The sequence below is a fragment of the Carica papaya genome, chromosome 3 (assembly GCF_054855325.1).
Source record: "Carica papaya isolate Zhongbai chromosome 3, ASM5485532v1, whole genome shotgun sequence".
NCBI lineage: Eukaryota > Viridiplantae > Streptophyta > Magnoliopsida > Brassicales > Caricaceae > Carica > Carica papaya.
In genome coordinates, this window is record NC_142311.1 from 25,811,491 (window position 1) to 25,834,194 (window position 22,704).

The following is a 22,704-nucleotide window of genomic DNA, read 5'->3' on the forward strand; positions in this document are numbered from 1 at the left end:
TGAATATTTTTTAAATTATACAAAATACCATATTATTATTTATTTAGACTTCAATTCCATAACAGAGAATATGGTGAGAGATTCCTACTCAATTCGATGCCCGAAAAGTCAAACTTGTTGACTACGCCTATCGGCGGTCCCTGGATTTTCTGAATTTTTTTTTAAATTAAAACACACTATAAGTACGTACAAATGTCCAAACAACCCAAAATCAGTCTTCGGACCCAACTTTGGCCAATTCTGGAATTTCGGCATGCGCCTTCTCCTGCAGTGATAACTCACCTCAAGTCGGCTGTTTTCGACCATTTTTGGCCGAATTCAGCCGATTTTTCATTAATCTTTATGAGAAAATACGTTAAGGGGACTCAGTTTGTTAAAAAAATAAAAAATAAAAAATAAAAACTCACCGGCGACAAAGCTCTTCAGTGTGGTGGCTACTCTAGCTCACGTTGCGGTTGAGTGTTTTGCTTCAGTCAACCTATAGAGAAAGAAACGGTAATCAGAATGGTGAAAAAATTACGCCAAAAGAAAATCGGGAATGGCTTCATCGGAAGCATTTTGTGAAATTCCCTGCAGCGGTGCCGCCGGGTTTTACCCACGATTTTTGGCCAATCGGCCAGTCCTTTTGGTTCGATTTTTCCATGGGGGTGTTTAAAATTGAATTCCAAGCAAAGGGAGAAATTTTTACCTTTTTTGGCAGCCGAAAGTAGCTCCGGCACAACGGCAGGTGGCAGTGGCTCTCATTCCCGGCGGCTGGGTCTTCTTCTCTAGCAAGGGTGTCTGACGGCTAGGGTTAAGGTTTGGTATGAAGAGGGCTATTTATATCCATTCCCATTTAATCTGGACCGTCTATCGCGTTTGACCTAGACCGTCTATCGCGTTTGACCTAGACCGTCTATCGCGTCTGATTTGGACCATCCAATCGCGATTAAATAGAGAGTGAATCTGGATCGTTTATCGTGATCTAATTTGAGTCATTTGATCGCCTTTAAATCTGACCGTCCGATTGCGTTTGTGGAGGGAATGTATCCAGGTCGTCCGCTCGTGCGGGAACAAATCTGGGCCGTTCGATCGCAGGAACGCAAATCGCCAGCGTGGCCTCCTGCGTGGCACCACGTCAGCATCTGTTGCCACGCGGCGCGTGCTAGTTCGCTAAGGCTACTGATGGGGCATCTTACGTAGCACAAGTTTTCTAAATTATATTTTGATCCCCATTTTCTGATTTTTCTTTCAAAAATACCACTAGAACCCAAAATCATTTTCAATTTCATCCTCTATCAAATTTTCTTCATTTTGCCATTAAATTAAAATTAAAAAAAATTAAAAATTTTCATAAAATAATTTTATTTATATTAATTAAAATTGGGCATTACAACTCTCCTCATCTTAAAAGAAATTTGATCCCTCAAATTTGTCTCTCTCGCTCACAATCAAACTGCTAGCGATATTGGGCTCTGAAGTCTGATTCTAACTCTCATGTGGTCTCTTTCGGTGTCTGATTCTGCCATATGACCTTAACAAAAAGAATTTTTTAGTTGCGGAGTAATCTGCTATTTCGGTCTATAATACCGACCAGTACTTCTTCGTAGGATAGATCCTCCTAGAGTGAAAGAGACTCGTGAGCCTAGATGTGAGAGGGGTCTAGGTTGCACTTGTGTAGCATGAACACATGAAACACATTGTGGACCCTGAAAAGTTCTGGAGGCAGTGCTAGTATGTAGCCGGTGGTACTAATTCTGTCTAAGATTTCAAATGGCCCAATAAACCGGGGATTCAGCTTCCCCCTCTTCCCAAACCTACGGATCCCCTTGAAAGGGATGACTTTAAGGAATACTCAATTGCCTTTCTCAAATTTCAAATCTCTCATCCGGGTGTCCGCATAACTCTTCTGTCTGCTTTGAGCCGTCTGTATATTCTTCTTGACCTTAACTATTTTGGTTGTAGTCTTCTCTACAAGGGTTGAATCGAACAGTTTTCTATCACCCACTTATTCCCAACAGATCGACGATCTGCATGGTCGGTCATACAATATCTCATACGGAGCCATCCCAATACTTACTTGGTAGCTGTTGTTGTAGGCGAACTCTATTAGGGGTAGATGGTCATCCCAACGGCTCCCAAAGTCAAGAACATAAGTTTGAAACATATCCTCAAGTGTGCGGATCGTTCTTTCCGATTGTTCATCGGTCTAAGGATATAATGCAGTACTAACGGACAGTTTCGTTTCCATGGCTTGTTGGAAGCTAGACTAGAACCGAGAAGTGAACTTGGGGTCCCTGTCGGACACTACTGTCACTGGCACTCCATGTAATCTGACTATCTCCTGGATGTACATTTTTGCCAACTTGTCTAAGGGATCAGTCATCATGATCGTTAAGAAGTGGGAAGACTTGGTAAACCAGTCAACAATTACCCAGACGACATCATATCCTGAACGTGCCTTCGGCAATTCTGTCACAAAATCCATGGTGATATGTTCCCACTTTCACTCCAGAATTGGTAATGACTGAAGTAGCCCACTTGGGCGTTGATACTCTGCATGACTTGCTGACATACCAAACACTTGGAAACAAAGTCAGTTATATCTCTTTTCATCATGTTTTACTAAAATCGGGGTCGCATACTTTAATATATCTTAGTATTTTCGAGATACATGACAAATTTTGAGCTATGGGCCTCTATCATGATGTCCCTTTTTAACTCACTGTCACTTGAAACCCACACTTTATCCTGATATCTGAGCAACTCATTGATAGAGACTCGAAATTCTGAGTTAACTCCTCATTCTACATTTTTCTTGAGGGCTACTAGGGTAGAATCGGCGGACTGAGCTTTTTTTATTATCTGGATTAACTCTGGTTGAACAGTCAGGTAGTCCAAACATGTGACTCTCTTCAAGTCCTAAAGCTGCACCTGTTGTGCGGTCCTTATCTGCCTGCATTCTGAAACTATCAAATGGGTTAAGGTACCTATGTTTTTCCTGTTGAGTGCGTTGGCTACCACGTTGCCCTTAGTCGGGTGATACATAATGTCACAATCATAGTCTTTGAGGAGTTCTATCCACCTTCTCTGACGTATGTTGATATCCTTTTGAGTGAATATGTGTTTCAAACTCTTATGATCGATATAGATATGAAAAGTCTTCTCGTACAAATAATGGCACCAAGTCTTCAAAGTGTGGATAATTGCGACAAGTTCTAAGTCATGGGTGGGGTAGTTTTTCTCATGACTCTTCAACTGCCTAGACCCATAGGTTATGACATTCTCATGTTGTATCAAAACACAACTCAATCCTAGGTATGAGGCATCATTGTAAACTGTATATCCACCCGATCTGCTCGCAAGGCCAACACAGGTGCGATAGTTAACCGTCTCTTTAGTTTTGAAAAGCTTCTCTCATAATCCTCGTTTCACTCAAACTTGACGTTCTTCTTTGTGAGCTAAGTCAGAGGGGCAGCTAGACTAGAAAATCCTTCCACAAACCTGTGGTAATAACCTACCATCCCCAAAAAGTTACGTATCTCTTTAAGCGAGGTCAATTTTTCCCATCCGAGCACTGCTTCAACTTTTTTGGGATTCACTGACACTTCATCATTTGATATTATGTGTCCTAAGAAGGTAGTCTGCTTAAGGCAGAACTCACACTTACTCAACTTTGCATATAGCTTCTTCTCATTGAAAACCTGCAAAACCTGAGTAAGATGGTATGTTCCTCTCTGCTCTTTGTATAGACCAAGATATCATCAATGAACACAATAAAAAACTGATCCAGGAATTGTCTAAAAACCCTGTTCATCAAGTCCATGAAGATGGCTAGACCGTTGGTTAGTCTAAATGACATGACCAAGAACTCGTAGTGTCCATACCTGGTTCGAAAGACTGTCTTGAGGATGTCTTCTTCCCTGATTTTTACCTAATTGTAATATAAATGCAGGTCTATCTTAGAGAAGACCTGAACACCTTGCAACTGATCAAAGAGGTCATCGATCTTGGGGAAGGGATACTTGTTCTTGATCGTGACCCTATTCAGACCTCTGTAATCAATGCATAACCTCAATGTCCCATCTTCCTTTCATACAAATGTGACTCTAGCGCCCCAAGGGGACACACTATGTCGGATGAATCCACTGTCCTGCAATTCAATGATATGTTTCTTCAGTTCCTCCATCTCAACGCGACTTATGCAGTAAGACGCAACCAAAATAGACTGGGTGCCTAGCTGAAGGTCTATGGTAAATTCAACTTCTCTGTCCACTTGTAGTCCAAGTAGTTCATCTAGAAATACATCTAAAAAGTTTCGAACTACTGGAATCTCTTGAATACAAATTTTTTTCTTGGGTTTGTCATGTACAACGTCCGAGTTGGCTTTTGTATCCTGCTGAGTGAGATTGTAAGTCCTGCCCTATATAGGAGGTTTGGTCTACTTCTGGTTCCTCGGGCACTCCCTTGCATAATGTTAGACGCTACCATATATGTGGTAGGTGTTGTTGAGACGATAGCAGGGTCGGTCCCATGATCCTTGCCATAATGCTGACAGATCTTGCCGCGTCTTGCTGCTGGAACCTGAGGGGGAGCCTGAGTCATCGGCTTGAGTCTTTTGTTCTGTTGAACAGGTGCAGTAAGCGCTGGTATGCGGTGTGGAGCTGAGGACATGAGGTTTCCTACTACTTGAGGGAATGTGCGAAGGCTCCTCTTTACTAATTGTGCCTTAGTCAGACCAACCGAATAAGTACTGAGATTGAACACAAACAACTACTATCTGATCTCAGAACGGAGACCCCACTTGAACCTTCTAGCCTTCCTGCCTTCATCTATCATGCTTTCAGGAGAATATCGACCCAACTCTAGGAACTTACGAGAATATTCTAATACAGTCATGTCCCCTTGGACTAAGTGCACAAACTCCATCTCCTTCAGATGTCGGAGATGCTCTGGGAGTTACTCTGCATGAAAGGCTGTCAGTAACTGTTACCAAATGACTGGAAAAAGCAAGGTGGTCTACTTGAGTTGCCACCAGTGGTTTGCTTCTCCCACTAGCATGTAGGTAGTAAAGATGACATTCTGTTCGGGAATCACCCCGAGGATCTTGAAGGCCTTCTCTGTCTCAGGCAACCAGAACTCAGTCTCTTCAAAAAAGGATCCCCCGACAAAAGTAGATGGATTTAATCTTTTATACCTTTCTATATAGCTTGTGTCCATCATGAGAGGAGTTGGGTCCCGTGGATGAGGGATTAGACCATGCTAAGGATGGACTGGATGGCCCTGTAGTGGTACTTGATGATACGGTGGAGGTACCGGATTGTACTGTGGTGGTGCCGGATGATGCGGTGGCTAGGGCACCGGATCCTACTGTGGTGTTGCAGGGTCATATCGGGGTGGCTCGGGATCCTCCCGCTGCAAGGTTGGCTCAACCTATGGTAGCGAGAGAGGATCAGGTAACTCCCTCCTTTCCTCCTGGGCCTATTGGATAGCAATGGGTCTCTCCACCATCTCAAATAACCGGTCAACATCCTCTTTAAGCGAACCCTCCCGGGCTGCTCGGTTTAGTGGTGGTCTTTCTTTCATCATCTATCTGTACCTGCATTTTACAAGGAATGGTTGAGTGGCAATTTGTTATTTTTGGTGTTTCCTAAGGATTTTGTGTAAGAAATAGGTCCGAGGAATGCGACTCTGATACCGATTATAACGACTCTGAAACTTTAAAGAAAATAAATAATAACCTAAGTGCGGAAGGGAAATAATTAGTTAGGATTTACATTCCTTACACACGACTTAAAGTACCAGATAGTGCTACGAGAATTACCCGTTTGAAGAAAATACAAAAAATTAAGGAAACAAACAGAAAATAAAATGAAATTGACATTCTACTCGTAGCCCTCTTATGGATCGGGCTCTGGATCCTAGTCCTCTTAATCTGAAATTGTTAAATAAGGAATGAGCTACACTAGCTCAGTAAGAATATCACGCTACTCACCGACACATAAATGAAGGTTAGTAGAAAATCAAAACAACTAATGGAGTACTTAATTAAATAAATGTATTTATTAATAATAAAATCATTTACCGTCTACTTACTGTAACGAGATTTATAAAAACAACCTATATAGACAATAACATAGCACTTATCATCATTTTATATGCAATCGGTAGCACGCACACATTATAAATCCATATTTAATAAATTAAATAACAACTGTCCCTTTCCATCAGCCTGCTGGTATCTGTGGGGGTTCATAGAGATGTCTCCACTACGCGTGAACCCTTTCCTTTAACATTCTCAATTAACAGGTTGTCCCCATACCCCATCCGGTATGAGCAACAAATTACTAAACCTCAATACCCCATCTGGTATGAGGGTGAAATGGGTCGTCCCCATACCCCGTCCGATATGAGACAACGTTCACGGTAGGGTTCCCTATTGTACCCGGTCTGTCCACCATCTCCCAGAATATCCAATAGGGCTGTCGTTTCATCCATTCACTTAATCACATAATTTTTCTTTTTTCCTTAGTCTCCATTTTCCAATTCAACCGTAATCACATAAACAAACAAATATGCATCAGGGAATGCAATCATATCCTGGTTTCTCAATTTAACAATAGTCGCGTAAGGCAGCAATACATGCATTCAAATTATAAAATCGATAAATCAGATATTATTATGCATTAAAACTATGAAATAAATCGATAGAATCAACAGAAAATAATTTTTTGTTCTGCCTTAGTAACCTGTAATTAATTATAGATATTTTCTAAAGGGTACAAAATACTGTATTATTGTTAATTTGACTTCAATTCTATAACAGATGATAGGGTGAGGGATTCTTACTCAATTCGATGTTTGAAAAGTAAAACTTATTGATTGCGCCTACCGGCGGTCCCCGGATTCCCTAAATTTTTCTTCGAGAATTAAAACGCGCTATAAATACCTACAAATATTCCAAAAAATCCAAAATCAGTCTTATGACCCAATTTTGGCCAATTTCAGAATTCTGGCACGGTAGCTCTGCCGTGCTCCGGTGATGGCATTGTCGCCCGCAGCGGCGATCTACCTTGGGTTGGCTGTTTTCTGCCGGATTCGGTCAATTTTGCATAAACTCCTGCGAGAAAATATTTTAAGGGGCCTTGGTTGACCGAAAAAATATAAAAAATCGAAACTCACCGGTGGTAGGGTTCTCCGGTGCGACGGCTCCTCCGGCTGACGTTGCAATTGGGTGTTTTGCTCTGGTCAACCTATAGAGAAGAAAACGGTGATTACAATAGTGAAAAAATTACACCGAACAGGAATCGGGAAGGGCCTCATCAGAGGCATTTTGTGAAATTCTCCGCGGCTACGGCACCAGACTTTGCCTACAGTTTTCGGTCAATCGGTCGGTCCTTTTGCTCTGATTTAGACATGGAGGTATTTAAAATTGAATTCCAAGCAAAAGAAATTTTTTTTACCTTTTTCAGTGGTCGAAAATAGCTCCGGTGCGGCGGTGGATGGCGACGGCTCTCCTTCTTGGCGGCTGGGTCTTCTTATCCGACAAGGGTGGCTGGCGACTAGGGTTAGGATTTGGTGTGAAAAATGTTATTTATATCTATCCCCATCTAATCTGGATCGTCCATCGCGTTTGATCTGGACTGTCTAATCGCGATTAAATAGAGAGTGAATCTAGACCGTTCATCCCGATCTAATCTAGACCGTCCGATTGCATTTAAATCTAACTGTTAGATCACATTTGGAGAGGGAACGCATCCAGGCCGTTCGTACATGCGAGAATGGATCTGGGCCATTCAATCACGGGCACGCGGATCGCCCGCGTGGCACTGCATCAGCGTCCGTTGCCACACAGTGTGTTCTGGTTTGTTAGGGCTGCTGACTAGACATTCTACGTGGCACAAGTTTTCTAAATTGTATTTTGACATCTATTTTCTGATTTTTCTTTTAAAAATACCCACAGAACCCAAAATTTTACCCATTTTTTCCAAAATCATTTTCAATTTCATCATCCATCAAATTTTCTTCATTTTTACACTAAATTAAAATTAAAAAAAATTACATAAATTAATTTAATTTACATTAAATTGAAATTGGGCATTATAGCAGGTGGCGACGGCTCTCCTTCCCGGCGGTTGAGTCTTCTTCTCCAGCGAGGGTGTCTGGCGGCTAGAGTTAGGGTTTGGTGTGAAGAGAGTTATTTATATCCATCACCATTTAATCTAGGTCGTCCATAGTGTTTGATCTGGACCGTCCGATCGTGATTAAATAGGGAGTGAATCTAAGCTGTTCATCACGATCTAATCTGAACCATCCGATCGCGTTTAAATCTGACCATCCGATTGCGTTTGGGGAGGGAACGCATCTAGGCCGTCCGTGCGCGTGGGAACGGATCTGGGCTGTTCAATTGCGGGCACGCGGATCGCCCGTGTGGCATCGCATCAGCATCCGTTGCCACGCGGCACGTCCTGGTTTGCCGAGGCTGCTAACTAGGCATTCTACGTGATACAAGTTTTCTAAATTGTATTTTGATCCCCATTTTCTGATTTTTCGATAAAAAATTCTCACATAACCCAAATTGTCACCCATTTTTCCCCAAAATCGTTTTCAATTTCATCATCCATCACATTTTCTTCATTTTTACATTAAATTAAAATTAAAAAAAATTTAAAAATTGTATAAATTAATTTAATTTACATTAAATTAAAATTGGGCATTACATTATTTCCTCCAAATAACACTGTTCAAGCTTGGTTGCTTCAGTTTTAATGGAAGTTTAGTTGACATTTAGGTTTTGCTAGGAGTTCTAAAATATTATTAAAATAATTGTTCACTAAAAACTTTTACAAAAAAATTGTTTGACATTTGATAAAAATAACTGCATAAAGTATTATTATTTTAAATAATAACTTTTGAAATTTTAGTTGTAAATTGTTATTAAAAGTTAAAACTGTGTTAAAACTTAATAAAAACATATTTGGGTTTTACTTTTTGTTAAAAGTACTTTTTATTTACTTGTTTACTTGTAAAAGTATTTTTTGAAACACAAAAGTTGTGCGAAAAACTGTCCCAAACATGACTTTAAGCAACATCGTCTAAATACAATTCTTGATCCAATCAAACCGCGTCATTTAAGGCGAGGATTAAATCCCCATCTAGTATTTAAGGGCTATGTTAAGCTCTCCCTTTTCATTTAGTTTTTTCATTCAAAATAACAAGATAAATGGTAGCTGGCAGCTTGAAAAACATAAAAATGAAGAAAATATGATGATTATTTAGGAGTTAAAAAGGTAATCATGACTTTCTAAAAGAACCACGTGATGATGATGATTGATTGACGATTTACGTGATAATGATTTACTTCGTCTATATAAAAAAAAAAGGGCTTAAATCCTTAAAGGAGGAGATAAAGAGGAAAAACATAAGAGTGAGAGGTTGAAAATGAGGAAAGTCTTTTTTTTTGGCATTTTATTTAAAAACTCAAGAATTTTAATAGATACTTGAAACCAAAAAAATAAGATGATTTAGAAATAGAAAAAAAAACAAAAAAAAAAAGAATTGTTACAGAGAGTGAAGATAAAAAATTTGTGAAATTATTTTGTGAGACCAAAACAGTAGGAAACAAACAAAGTCGTTTAGCGCTAGGTAATTGCCACTAATTTTATCTACGTTTTGAGTTTTTATGAATGTAATCGTGCTAGTATTTTCGGTTTGAATCAAAATAATTTTGTCATGTATTTTCTCATGCTTGAGTTAAGTTTTTGGCAAAAATTATGCATGTTAAAGTAGAGATATATATACCAAAGTAAAGTGGAATGATGATCCTATATAATTTTTTTTTATAATATTTCGATATTTAACTTAAAATATATAATAGGTTCAATACCTTATTCTATAAGGTATGCATAATGATAATGTAAATGATATTAAAAGATTAATTTATTGTTTAAATGCTCATATATTTGTCTAGGTTAATGATTTTCTAAAACCTCAAATTGGAATTTAGATTAGAATAGATTATGAGTTAATTTGTTTAATAGTTATGCTTAATGTTTCGTTTCATTTCATTGTCCTTGACTCGGTGCCAACATTTTATATGTACATAAGCAATGTTGATGATTGAATTGCAATCTATGAAATTAGACCATAAACTAGTTGTTAAATAACATTTAAATGTTCTAAAAAAATTTTCTAAGGAATCTAAAGATGTTGCAAAAAAAAAAAATTAGAATCATCATTCACATAATTATTTTAGAAAAAGAACATGGATTATTAATGTTTTTTACTCATCTATTTAAGAACATGAGTTGTAATAAACTATATATTACACATACCTTTATTAGTTGCATTATATGTAAAAAAAAAAAAAAAAGCGAAGAAAGTTAGTGGTGAAAAGTAACTTCTATAATTAATTTTATGGTTAATTAGTTAATTACTAGGTTAAATTTTTTATGGTTTAATCTGAATACAGAGAAAATAAACTGGCGAAAGATGTTACGAGAGTTAGAGTTTGTCGCCGGAATTTTGAACGCCTGAAAGCTCTGCAAAACCACCGGCGGTCTTCGGAGCTGAACAATTTTCACCAAATGTAATACAACTTTCCGTTGAATTATGTCCTCTCGTGATTTTTATCCGAACGTGCTCCGGCAATCTCAATCTATACTTCTCTTCTTCTTCCTCCCTACTCCTAACTATCGAGTGTCCAGTTGAATGCGATCTTGAAAATCTCTCTTCATACTTCCTTTCTTCTTCTTCTCTCCTCTCTTCATCATCTCTGATCGTAATACACACTGCGTCTTCCACTACGGCGTCTCTGATCTGTTCCTGATGGCTTCCATTACTACTGCTATGAACGAAAACAGGGGATTTCCCAATTTCATCTACAGGTAAATCTAGGTCACCGCGACAAACAGGGCATGTCCGATGAGATTCCAGCCAGAGATCTATACATTCTTGGTGGAATACATGGTAGCATGTCGTTAAAAGTCGAAGCATATCGTCGTCTGTGAACTCGCAGAGACAGATAGCGCATTCGAGGCCGTACTTCTCCCGGCGGTATTCTTTGACGGAAGAGTACGGAAAAGAGGGGAAGGCTTGGATTGCTTTGGGGTCAAGACCAGGATTAATGGGAGAACTTGCGGTGCGCACTAGACTTCCCGATAAGCTGCGACGGATATTCCAGGCGGTAACGGCGTTCTCGAGAAAACACTTGCAGAAATAGATGGAGAAGAATCCGACAAAGAAGAAGATTAGGAGAAAGACGGCTAAGAGAACGGTGATGGGCGGGGAATAAGGTTGATCTGGAGAATGGGGCTGAGGAGGGCTGGCTGAATTCGACATGGAAAAGAAAAGGGTCGGCGGCCGGAGAAATGAGGATTCCGGCCTGGAGATTTCTGGTGAAGACGAACAAGAGAGAATTGGAAAAGAAGAAGAAGAAGATAATATAATGAGAATTGAAAGAAGAAGATATTTTGGGTGGACTGTAAGAAGAGAGAAAAATAAGGAGGGAAGTCCATGGGAAGGTGATTTGGTTGCTGGCGTTCGGTAGGGATGATGGCCATGGAACGAGTCATTGTGAGAAGAATTCATGTCTGTCTCACAATTATTTCTATTTACTATTATTATAAATTTCCCAAAAATGTTTTACACTCTCCAATTTTTCTTTTTATAGAATATATATTCTTTTCCATTTATGGAAATGTAATCTTCTTTGTTACCATAACACACTTTGTTTTAAACTATTAATATATTAAGGGCTAATTCAAAGTCTTAAAACAACCAAGAAAGAAATTTTGATAAGTGTTACCATATTTTATAAATTTGAAGAAAAATTTAAATTAATTATCATTTGATGTATAAAAATGATAATATTCAAATTACATAGGACACTTATACAACATAATTTTAATTACGCGACAATAATAAACTTGTAAGTGTCACACGTGGACTATATACTTCACATCTCGGGGGCACTTATTAACTACATTAAACTCATAATTTTATTCATTAAGGGAGCTTACCATAACGGTATAAAATAGATAAGTATATTTCTTTCATTAACTAAAGATTCAGCGATTCTCCTATATAAGAATGTATAAGTAGAGAAAAAAAAAAATCTTCCTAAAAATTACAAATTACTGAAATGTTTGAATTTTCTTTTTATATGGATTCTTAGTAAATTTAATTTTCTTCGACCATGACTAGTCTCTAAGATCGGATCTACTTTACTTTTTCTCACGAGAGGTACTATAGTTGTTTAATAAAATAATTATAACAAAAATTTATTTGTCAATAGTTTCAAGAGACATATCACGGATAAAAAAAAAAAAAAAAACTTGTATTATACTTTACTGTTATACTTACTATCATAAAGAATGGGTAAAATAAATATAAGTTGAGGTATCCTTAAGAATAATTCGTTTATAACTATTAATTAAGAAAATAAAATAAATATATCCCTCTAGATGTAATAAGCTTTTATAGTAAGAAGATAGGAGATCGAAAACAACAGTATAATATTTTAAACCTGAGCAAAGAAGATGATAAAGTTATGTCTCTATAGATGTACAACTATATCTAAAAAATTTGCATATGAATGTCAACAGTTAGTTTATGTAGATTTAATTTTGATAATTAAATTATAGTAACGGTAATAATTAAATTGGTAATGACGAGTGATGACAATAATTAAATTGTCAACCATTAATAATTATTAGAAAGAATTAAATGGTAGAATAATGTTGTAGCTACTACTTTAATTAGCGTTTACTTAATTTTTGAAAATTTTCAATGATCAAACATATTTCGAAAGAACAATAAAGAGATTACTATGCTCGATTTTAAGTATAATATATCAGATATTGTGTCTTTTAAATTATGAAACAGATTTAAACTAAATGAGTTATAAGTTAGAGAATAACTATTTAAACTTTTAACTTTCTATGAACTTAAAATTCTTGTTGTAAGTTAAAATTTTCATTGCTACATTATATCTCATACAAATTTTGTAGTTATTTATTAGTATAATTTTTCATTAATGCTCTAAAGACTTTGCTATAAATCTCGTAAAAGGAGCTCTCATCTAAACTCATATAGATCATTCCATCATGTATATCTGTAGCTAAATACACCATTTATAAAGGATATAAAATTTGATTAAGAGTCTAATTCATTTTCATATTCATCATAGTTTTGCATTATTTATATTTATAATAGTGCTTTAGGAAATTAATTAATGACTTGTTACTACTCATGTAAAGCTAATTCATGGGACATTGATCGCATAGGTTAGGTTATTATTATTGTTCATGTCTTAAACTAACTATAGTTTCATTTTCTTGTTGTTTCATTTATTAGTTTCTTCTTAAAGGTTTAGTCAAAGATCAGCAAAGTTCACATGTTAAACTCACATAATCAATAGATATAATTATATCTTTAATTAGTAGTTTAGTCACATCATATTTTAAATGAGTATATCTATTCTTACAATTAAAAATCTTATTCAATATAATGATTGTTGTTATTTGGTGATCACAAAGCATAACCACATAAGACATTGGTTTTATGGCCAATGAAATATTTTCTAAGAAGTTTCTTAACCACCCAGCTTCATTTCCAGCCAGTTTTAGAACAATAAACTCTAATTCCATCATGAATTTAGCACTAATAATTTTTTTAATTGACTTCCTAATAATTGCACTAATATGATGGGTGAATATATAATCATTAGTGAATTTTGTCTAATCTAAATTTGAAATCTAGTTAGATTATCATATCCTTCTAATATAGCTAGAAGTCCACTACATAAAATAATATAGTTCATGGAAATTTTCAAATATTTTCACTAGTTTTAATAAAATACTCTAGTTGTCATTATTGGCATTATGTGTATACTTGTTTGATCTATAAGTAGCATGTGTTATATTAGGTTTAAAAAAGTTTATCAAATACGTTAGACTGTCAGTAATATGTGCATACAAATATTGATCAACAGAACAAGTTTTATTTTTCTTTAATTAAGTGTTAGTATTATAAGGGGTACTCAAAGATGTAACCCAAAATGCTCAAACTTCTTGAGAAGTTCTAAAACATAATGTTCTTGTGATACCATTGTACTATTACCCTTCCTTATGATTTAAAACTCAAAATTACATTTCTCTTACCTATGTCTTTCATACAAATCTACCAGCAAGAGAATATTTTGTCAATTGGTTAGAGGATGATATAGTAGGCTTCGAATTAGTGAGAGTAAGAGCAACATCATCCATTGAAAAGTTTGTTAGAGATGGTACTGATAATTATATTTTCATGAAATCAAAGTTTCAATTGATTAGAAGATTGTTTAGCAAGCTTGGAACCAGTGAAAGGAAAAACAACACATTCTTGCCATCTTTTGAAGTCATCTTTATTAAAAACCTCAACTTTGATATATAAAAGAATGACTTTACAAATAATACAGTAGTAATATAAGAATCTTTGGAGGAGGCACACCTTTGAAATCAATAAGAGTATTAGACACAACAACAATAGTAGGACAATCACCATTAGTGGCAGAAATAGTAAGTTTAGCAGCCCAAGAATCTATATTTGTCATTTAAGATTTTTATAAACATTGGATGGAATTGATATAGCTTCAGGGTGCAAAAATTGCCCTTAAGGATAATTCGCCAACAATTGCGAATTAAAAAAATAAGATAAATGTACCCTTTAAGATTCAACAAGCTTCTACTAAGCAACTAAGAGACAAGAAATAATAGTATAACCTTTTAAAATCCAATAAAGAAAATAATAGAGTTGTATGTGTATCAGCTTATAAGTATATCTGAGGAATTTATGAGCATATTCAAACGATTAGTTTAAGCAAATTCGCAAGCTCTTCTACTAGGTAGTTTAAAGATATGAAACAACAATATAATCTTTTAGAGGTCAGCAAAAAAAATAATAAGATTATCTGTATGTCGATATACAAGTATATATGAAAATTTTAAGAATACATCTAAACAATTATTTAATTTTGATAATTAATTATCAGCTGCTAGTGATGGTAATAATTGAATTGGTGATGTAGGATAAAAAGAGTTTAAAGAGAAAATTTAGAATAAATATGTCAAGAATCAAACTTGAAGATCTTGAATCTCAATAATTAAAATAATATTTTAATGTTTAAACAATAATTATAATAGTCTACTTAATAATTAAGGTAAGATACCTTATTTTTAGTCTCTAAGATACAATAAAAACAGAAAATCTATTAAAAAAAAAAACAAAGAAAATATGAAAATAAGTTAAATATAAAGTATTAGGAAATATAAATTTTTTTTTTTAAAAAAAATAGGAAAATAAGATCTTCATACTTTCTTTTATTGTAAACTTTTCAAAATTTTAGATAATAAAATTTAAATATTCATATTCCTTTCAGTTAACTTTTCAAAATATTTATACTTTTATTTATTTATTTATTCTGTCTCATATTTTTTATAAGTAAAATATGTATACTTTTAAAAGCTACCTATTCTGCATCAATTGGCAAATACTAGTAGTTCAATTGCCAATGACTAATAACAACTATAAACAATTAAATGATGGAATAATAATAATTAATAATAGTTATTTTAATTAGCGTTTAATTGTTCTTTTGAAAATTTTAAAACTTAAAAAAGCAATAATCATTAACTAATAGTTAAAGGCTTGCATCTCTAAGGAAGAAATGAGAAAATAATTGGTTACCGAATACCCTAATAATATAACCCTTTCACATAATCAAATTAAAATATTCCCACATCAACCATTCATTTTGGTTCTTCCAACAGATCATGTTCGTTAACAAGACCAAGCAAACTTCCATGGTGGCAACAAAAGAAGAAGAGAGAGAGAAGAAAAAGTCTGTGAATTTGATGGACTGTTACAAAGATGATTACTATCTCCTTACATGAAAGTGTCATCTAGCAATCACACTTGATAACATTGATAGAGTACAGAGAGTGATAGAAGCTTCAACTTTCCAGATACTTGAACTAAATAGTGATACAACTAAATTTGCAGACTCATCCACTAAAACCTTGGAGGCAACATAAGACTGAAGCCTCCCCTAACTCAAACTGTGTGATTCTATGCATGCATCATATCGTCCTAAACGCTACACCAGTTTCTGCTGTCTGGATTGAGCTTCTTAATTCTTCAAGCTACATGAGCTCATGTTGTTGTTCCTGCAGATTTGTGGATTCAGGACCGAGATTCTATTCCATATCATCGATCCAGTCACCATATATCCTACTGATTTTATCTGGGCCCTTCCACTTTTGAAGAGTTCTTTGCCCTGGCTTTTGTATCACAATGGATGGCCTTTGTGCAGGAACCCCGATATGATAAACATCGGTATGAGTAACTGAAGTGGCTGATGCAACCACAGTGTCAGCTGGAGTTTTTGAAGCTGCTCCTCCCTGTTTGGAGTCAGATGGGGGAGCAGAAGAATCCTTTCCATCTGTATCAACAAGCCCCCCTCCATATCGATGTAACTCTGTGATCAGAAAATTCAGTTTCTACGTTAAAAAGGTCTAATTCCTCCTATTATATTTAGAAAAAAATGCTTAACATATGGAATTCTATCAAATGCTGTGGCGTCATGCTAGAACAGAAGCATCCACACAGATAAAGAACTAGTAATCTAGCACCATTGATCCAAAAGGCTAACTTTCTGATACTATGGCAGTGTTTTGATGCAAATAGACAGGATAGAGTAGGAGAAAACAGAAAAACATACTGATATGCATAGATTGGAGAGAATAAAATTTTATCTGATATGCATAGGATTGGTGGGAAATCTTTGTGTATTCTTATGCTTGCTAACTACCAAACAAGATAAAATATAATATCAGACTTAGAGTCACTTTTTTCCCCCCCGAAAGAACAAACTTACAGTCACTTTAATGCCTTTGTGATGTTAAATGTTAATTTATATAGTTTTTAGAGTTAATTACAGTGCTAAATACTTTTAAATAGAAAATCAATTTAATTTGATGTATTGATTAATTAATAAATTATGTTATTAAAACATAAATTAGTAAACTACATTAAAGTGTACTTTCCAACAATTACTAACAATTCAAAAATAAGTTCAAATTTAAATTAATAACGATTGAAAAAACCATTGTACTCAAAATATAAATAATCAAAATAAATTTAATAAAATAGATAAGCAAAATAAAAAGAAAAAGAAAAAGAAAAAAACCTTGACATGATGGATGCCTGAGACTGCCAAGAGGGATTGCCACCGACACTGACATTGTTGAGAGAGAGATAGGACGGGAAGAATAAGGTTCCAAGAGTTGTTTGTAATTTATAAATTAATTAGTTCTTTTCAAGAAAAGAAGGATTGCTCAGGGAACTCTTTTCCAGAGAAAAGAAAATATATATCAATGAGGCCCAAAGGAAGGGCCACCCCTGTAGAAATGGAAGAAAACTATCCTGAAGAGGACAAAATGTCGATAAAGGTTCCCAGATCCTCCTGTGACATGATTGAATGACTTCTACTAAACAAAAAACACAAGGTCCAGAACCAATGATCTCCAATATTAACAAAAGAAGAGAGAATGTCCTCAAAAACTCTGTTGTACAGATCATCAACACAGCAGCAGCCAATGGAATGAGTTATATGAGGTTTTTTCCTACCTCTGATAGCATATATGCCATCCTAAGTCCAGATTTCATCAGCCACGAAGCCACTGACTGCCCAGGAAAGGTTGAAAAGATTGAGAGCCAAATCCCACAATCTTCTAGATGCAAGGCATATTATCTATGGTAAAATCTGGTTGTTAAAATAGGAGAGGTAAGAATTTCAAGGAGAAGTTAGTCCATGGTTCCTCAAATTATAACTTTTTTTTTCCTTAGATTACTCCTTATGCCACCAAACACAGGATTAGACTCTTTTACAATGTCAGTGCTATAATTTTTATGGACCAAATGCTACTAATGAAAACTTGTAAAACAGTTTTTCCAAATCGAGAACATCTTTTATATTGGACAAATGCAACATAGTGGCTGGTTCACCAGACAATAAACACCTTGTTACCCCTCGTGTTGCACCTCTACAACTGTTCAAATCAGCAAACACATTTACACACACATTCAATGAACATCATCAAAGAAACTGAAAATATTTTAGTCCTATAACAGGTAATCCCCTAGAAGATAAAAGAGACTAGGAGAGGATGCATGACGCAAAAACTCGACTGGACTGATTTCTCACCTTTTGGAGTCTTCTTTGGTTCAAGCTAACTAGAAATATAGAAATAAACTGTAAAAAAAATAAATTATAGTTGAGAAAATAGGTTAATGGATTGATTTTTTCTCCAAATTGTATTAAATAAAAAGGAATTTTGTTTTCCGGGTATTGTTTATGCTAACAGAAGGCCCAAGTGATTGAAAATAAGACATGCAAGAAGAGACAGTAAAACTAATTTGGATGTGATCTCCTCTTCATTTATGTTCCCTGCTTGAAAAGCAAAGAATCAATAATGAATTTCTTTCAAATGCTTTATTGCTGTCATAAATGGAACTAAAGGAAATGCTTGAGAGAGATACTAGTGCAGTTCTTAAATAATGACATGTTTAGTAAGAGGTGTTCATTAAAACATAAAAATACCAAACCTGATTTTTTACTTTTTAATTTTGGTTTGCCATTTTAAAAGAATGCAGATAATTGAAACCAAGCTGAAATTTGAAACCACCGAAACCAAACTGTTAATCTGGTACATTAGATACATATTCTCATATACTATAAACATAATATATATATATTTTTTTTTTGAAATAAAAGTGAAATATTATTATGCACAAGGCACCAAAGGGGTACCGCCCAACATAATAATATATTTGTATACCTGATACTTAAATATAATATATTGAGCTAAAAAATATTTCGATACAAGATTTACATACTTGAAGAGTTTCCTATTAAGTCTAAAAGACTTAAAATTTAGTTGTAAAATTTTATTAGTTTTAGCTTGTGTCCTTGAATTGTATTTTAAAATTTCAACATTTAATGGTGAATTATATTTTCATAGTTCCTAAATATTTTAGAAGTTATACAAGTTATGGCTTGTATAAAATTTATGTTAAATTTAAACATACTTACTTTTCGAAAAAAAAAAAATTGAACATATTTATTAATTTTCATTCCTTCTATTTGTTGCTTGTTGATTAGCTAGTGACTTTCACAATGTAACCAAAACCAAATCACAAAAACTCACATGCTTAGTAGGAAAGATTGCATTCAACATTTAAGAAAGGTGAGAAGAAGGTAATGCCACAATATAAAAGGTGTGATTGCAGTTTCCAGAAATTAATTTCTGCAATGCGTAAAAAATAACTATTATTTTCAATTTGGTTCAACTTCCATCAATTCCTATCCTATTCCTTCTTTTTTTCTTTTTTTCTTAAATGGAAATTCATTCACTTCCTTGATAATATGACAGATGCATCAATTATAATACAACTTGCTAATAAGGACACACGAAATGTACAGTTTGACTAGAACCGATACCATATATAAAAAGAGGAAAGTATCACCCATCAAGTTAAGGAATAGTTTTAGATATAACAACTCCCACTCTCACCTTAAATTCTTCAAAGGTAAATTTTTTTTCCCTACTTAGAGAAATTTGGGATAGAAGTAGAGATAGTACCAATATGAGAATATTGATACCGTTCTACTTAAAAAGATTGGTTTAATAATTAAGTGAATGAGCAAGGTAGACATTAAATGAGACTTAAACCAAACATGTGTATGATTAACACATTCTAGTTGTCTCAAAAAATTATCAGATACATCCTAGTTTCATGAACATAAAGCTGTGTATGAAACTTCAGCCTTAAATAGTACCATGCCAATCCTGGACAAAATACTAGAATATGATGATTCATGAAACAATATTGTCATAATTTCCTTCTCTCCAAAAAATTTGAGTGACTGATATTCTGTATTTAGAACAAAGGAGTGGCAATCATCAAAGCTATAGTCTTACCGTTTTATTTATTGGGCATCCTATTTTTGTCAATGAGGATCTAGGAACTTCTGGACCTTTTAATTTCACATACTTTGTGATTCCTTTGGTTCTAACTATGTTAAAATATATTATTTTCTTTCTTTTTCTTTAAAGTCACCTTCAAACCTGATGTATATGGAAAAAGAAATGGTAGTATACAAATAAAGTAGGATGTGCTAGGAAACCATTAAATGTGGAATATAGAAAGATCAAAAGCATAAGATGTAGTAGCTAGAGATGGCAAAAGTGCAAAAGTTTCCAGCCAGACAACTGAAAGCATTTGCAAATTCAATAGGGTAGACATACATCTCTTGTTGATTGCATCTCGGGATCCAAGAGCTTCTAACTAGAGGTTCCCGTACAAGTTTCAAGACCTATATCGCATTTTTCACTGGAGGCTCCATAGGAATTTTAGCATGATAAAGCAAAGAGATAACTTTATTCCTAAATTGTATGGGTTTCTTTTACATGTCAATCAAGAAGGGGACTGTAAACCTCCAGATTGGGAAAGTCCTCTCCTATCCTAAACCTAAAAGATCAAACTACTATTTTATCTTCTTTAAACTGAAACATCTATAATTCAAAAACAAGTACTCGGCTTCCTCTTACACAAATTCACAAGAAAATTCAAAGCATAGCTAGACTATCTGACCAGTTAAAAACTAGAGAACAAAAGCAGAAATGAAAAAGCAATCATACCTGCAGCGCCATGAGCAAAATGGCACTTATTTCCGAAGGGACAATACCCCGTGATTTCCCACTTGTTACATATCCTTGTCTTCCAGTTGGAAGGCTTGACATTTTGGGCAGCACCAGCACCAGCACCAGCACCAGCACCGGCACCAGCACCAGCACCGGCACCGGCACCAGCACCGGCACCAGCACCGGCACCAGCACCAGTAGCGGCAGTAGCCACTGCAGCACCACTCCCACTCCCAGCAGAACCTCCATATCCACCCGGCCCCAAGCTTATAGCAACGCTTTCCCGATTCTTGGACTGCTCATCATGCAAGAACGTACAGTTGTCCCCATAGGGGCATCCCTCTTCTGTGTAAAACTTTTTGCAATGTCGACCCTTATACGACCTCCCCATTTCACCTCCAAATGCAGAAGATCCCAGTGAAGGAATCTGAAATTCCTCCCTGGGCTCCGCCACGGGATTCCCAGCTGCCGCAGCCGCAGCTTTCTCCTCCTCATGCGCAGCCACGATTTCCTGCCAGTTAGCAGGGGGCCGCCGTAGCTCCTCCACACTGTGGGCGAAATTGCAGTTGGTGACGTAAGGGCACGTCCCTGCTCTGAACTTGCAGCACAGCTTCGTTTTGAAGAACATCTTACCGATTGCCTTGGCCCGGTTGCTGGTAGAGGAATTTGCTTCCTGGGAGTTCCTGTTCTTCTTGCTCGGCGGCTGCTCGCTTCCAGACCGTGTTTGGGAGGGGCGTTGGTCGTAGTTAGAGCTGGAACCGTTGTCGTTTGACGCCTCCGGGTTGGTCCAAACGCGGTAGTCCTCTTCAGTGGCCCAAACTTGATCGTTGGGATTTGGAATCCAATTCTCAGCTGGCATGTTCCCAGTGATCACATGGACTACATTCCCACCCGAATCCCGACCACAGTCCATCCCAGAATTATTAAAAAAAAAAAAAAACAGAAACCCTAGGTGGTCTGTAAAACTGAGTGATGTAAAAGGAAAAAGAACGAGGGTTTGAATACGTAGTAACTCCAATCCTCTGAATTTAATCAGAAGCTCGGAAAAAAAGAATGCAAAATGTTGAAGATTTGAGAGTTTGATGACTCAAACACACATCCAACACCGAAATTTATAGGCTCCGAAGATGAAATCGTGGTTGAAATTAAAAGGCAAAACTCAAGAGTACAAAGAAGAAAGAGGAAGAAAATAAAAAGATATGGAAGAAATTAAAGAGGGAAATAAGGCAATAGATCTACAGGATTAGAATATGATAGGATAATCATTATAACATGTTTACATAGATGGCAAACAGAAAAATTAGATTAGATTTTCATAGAAACAGTTGAAGAAATTTAAGACAGATTCATTAAAAAAAAAAAAAAAATTGAGAGATCTCCAAAAACTTGGATTAGGATTTAGTGCGTGTGGGGTGTAATAATTTTATAATTAAGTAAAAATTTAAAAAAAAAAAAAAAAATGGGTAAATAAACACTCTGTCTCTCTCTGCAACGAGAAGAAGCTGGGAGAGAAGAGGTAAGGTGATGACGATGATGTTCACTTCTCATTAAATTACTTTTTAATTATTTATTTATTTTTTGTCTTCATCATCCAATGCTAATGCTGACGTGTACCATTTCGGGTAATAAATTAATTTCGGATCCGGATCTCGGTATTTCACACGTTCTATTCTTTTTTTCTTTTTTTTTTTTTTTTGGGGGGTGGGGTGGGGGTCAAGATTATGTATAAACCAAATACTATATTTACTTAAGCAATTTTGGGATTCATTTACAGACTTTCTATGATCGAATGATGCGGTCAAAGAAGATATAAATTGCTAAAAATTTGCAGTAAAATTTTGAATTTCTTTATAGAATTTCTAAATTAAGAGATAAACTAATTCCATGATAATTATGTTAACATACAATTGGTTCTTTTTCTCATATCTCATTGGGAGTATGAATTGATTTTTATATTTATAAGTAGAAATGTAATCCTTAA

General features: G+C 35.5%; 2 protein-coding genes across 4 annotated transcripts; both read right to left on the minus strand.

Annotated features, from left to right (window-relative positions):
- Positions 1-10,361: 10,361 nt before the first annotated feature.
- Positions 10,362-11,543, minus strand: LOC110811415 (RING-H2 finger protein ATL29-like). Its single transcript, XM_022037914.2, has one exon. It carries the CDS (start codon positions 11,317-11,319, stop codon positions 10,483-10,485), a length of 837 nt encoding a protein of 278 aa, XP_021893606.2. The 5' UTR covers positions 11,320-11,543; the 3' UTR covers positions 10,362-10,482.
- A 4,303-nt stretch (positions 11,544-15,846) lies between these two features.
- LOC110811387 (zinc finger CCCH domain-containing protein 12-like) lies at positions 15,847-22,261 on the minus strand. 3 transcript variants are annotated; one of them, XM_088216339.1, is made up of 3 exons: positions 20,721-22,260; positions 17,207-17,254; positions 15,847-16,495 (listed from the first exon to the last, which is right to left on the minus strand). In XM_088216339.1, exons 1-3 carry the CDS (start codon positions 21,634-21,636, stop codon positions 16,215-16,217), a joined length of 1,245 nt encoding a protein of 414 aa, XP_088072465.1. In that variant the 5' UTR covers positions 21,637-22,260; the 3' UTR covers positions 15,847-16,214. The 3 variants fall into 3 exon arrangements, 2 of the variants coding, with proteins under 2 accessions (XP_088072465.1, XP_088072466.1); XR_015817950.1 differs by having other exon boundaries at positions 16,395-16,495; positions 17,207-18,466; positions 20,721-22,261; XM_088216340.1 differs by lacking the exon at positions 17,207-17,254 and having other exon boundaries at positions 20,721-22,258.
- Between the last annotated feature and the right edge of the window lie 443 nt (positions 22,262-22,704).

Excerpts from the sequence above, each read along its gene's own strand:
- LOC110811415 (XM_022037914.2), bottom strand. The coding sequence starts at position 11,319 with ATGTCGAATTCAGCCAGCCCTCCTCAGCCCCATTCTCCAGATCAACCT.
- LOC110811387 (XM_088216339.1), bottom strand. The coding sequence starts at position 21,636 with ATGGACTGTGGTCGGGATTCGGGTGGGAATGTAGTCCATGTGATCACT. Across the intron at positions 17,255-20,720 it reads TTTTGCTCATGGCGCTGCAG|TGTCGGTGGCAATCCCTCTT; the intron begins GTATGATTGCTT and ends CAACAATGTCAG. Across the intron at positions 16,496-17,206 it reads CAGGCATCCATCATGTCAAG|AGTTACATCGATATGGAGGG; the intron begins GTTTTTTTCTTT and ends TTCTGATCACAG.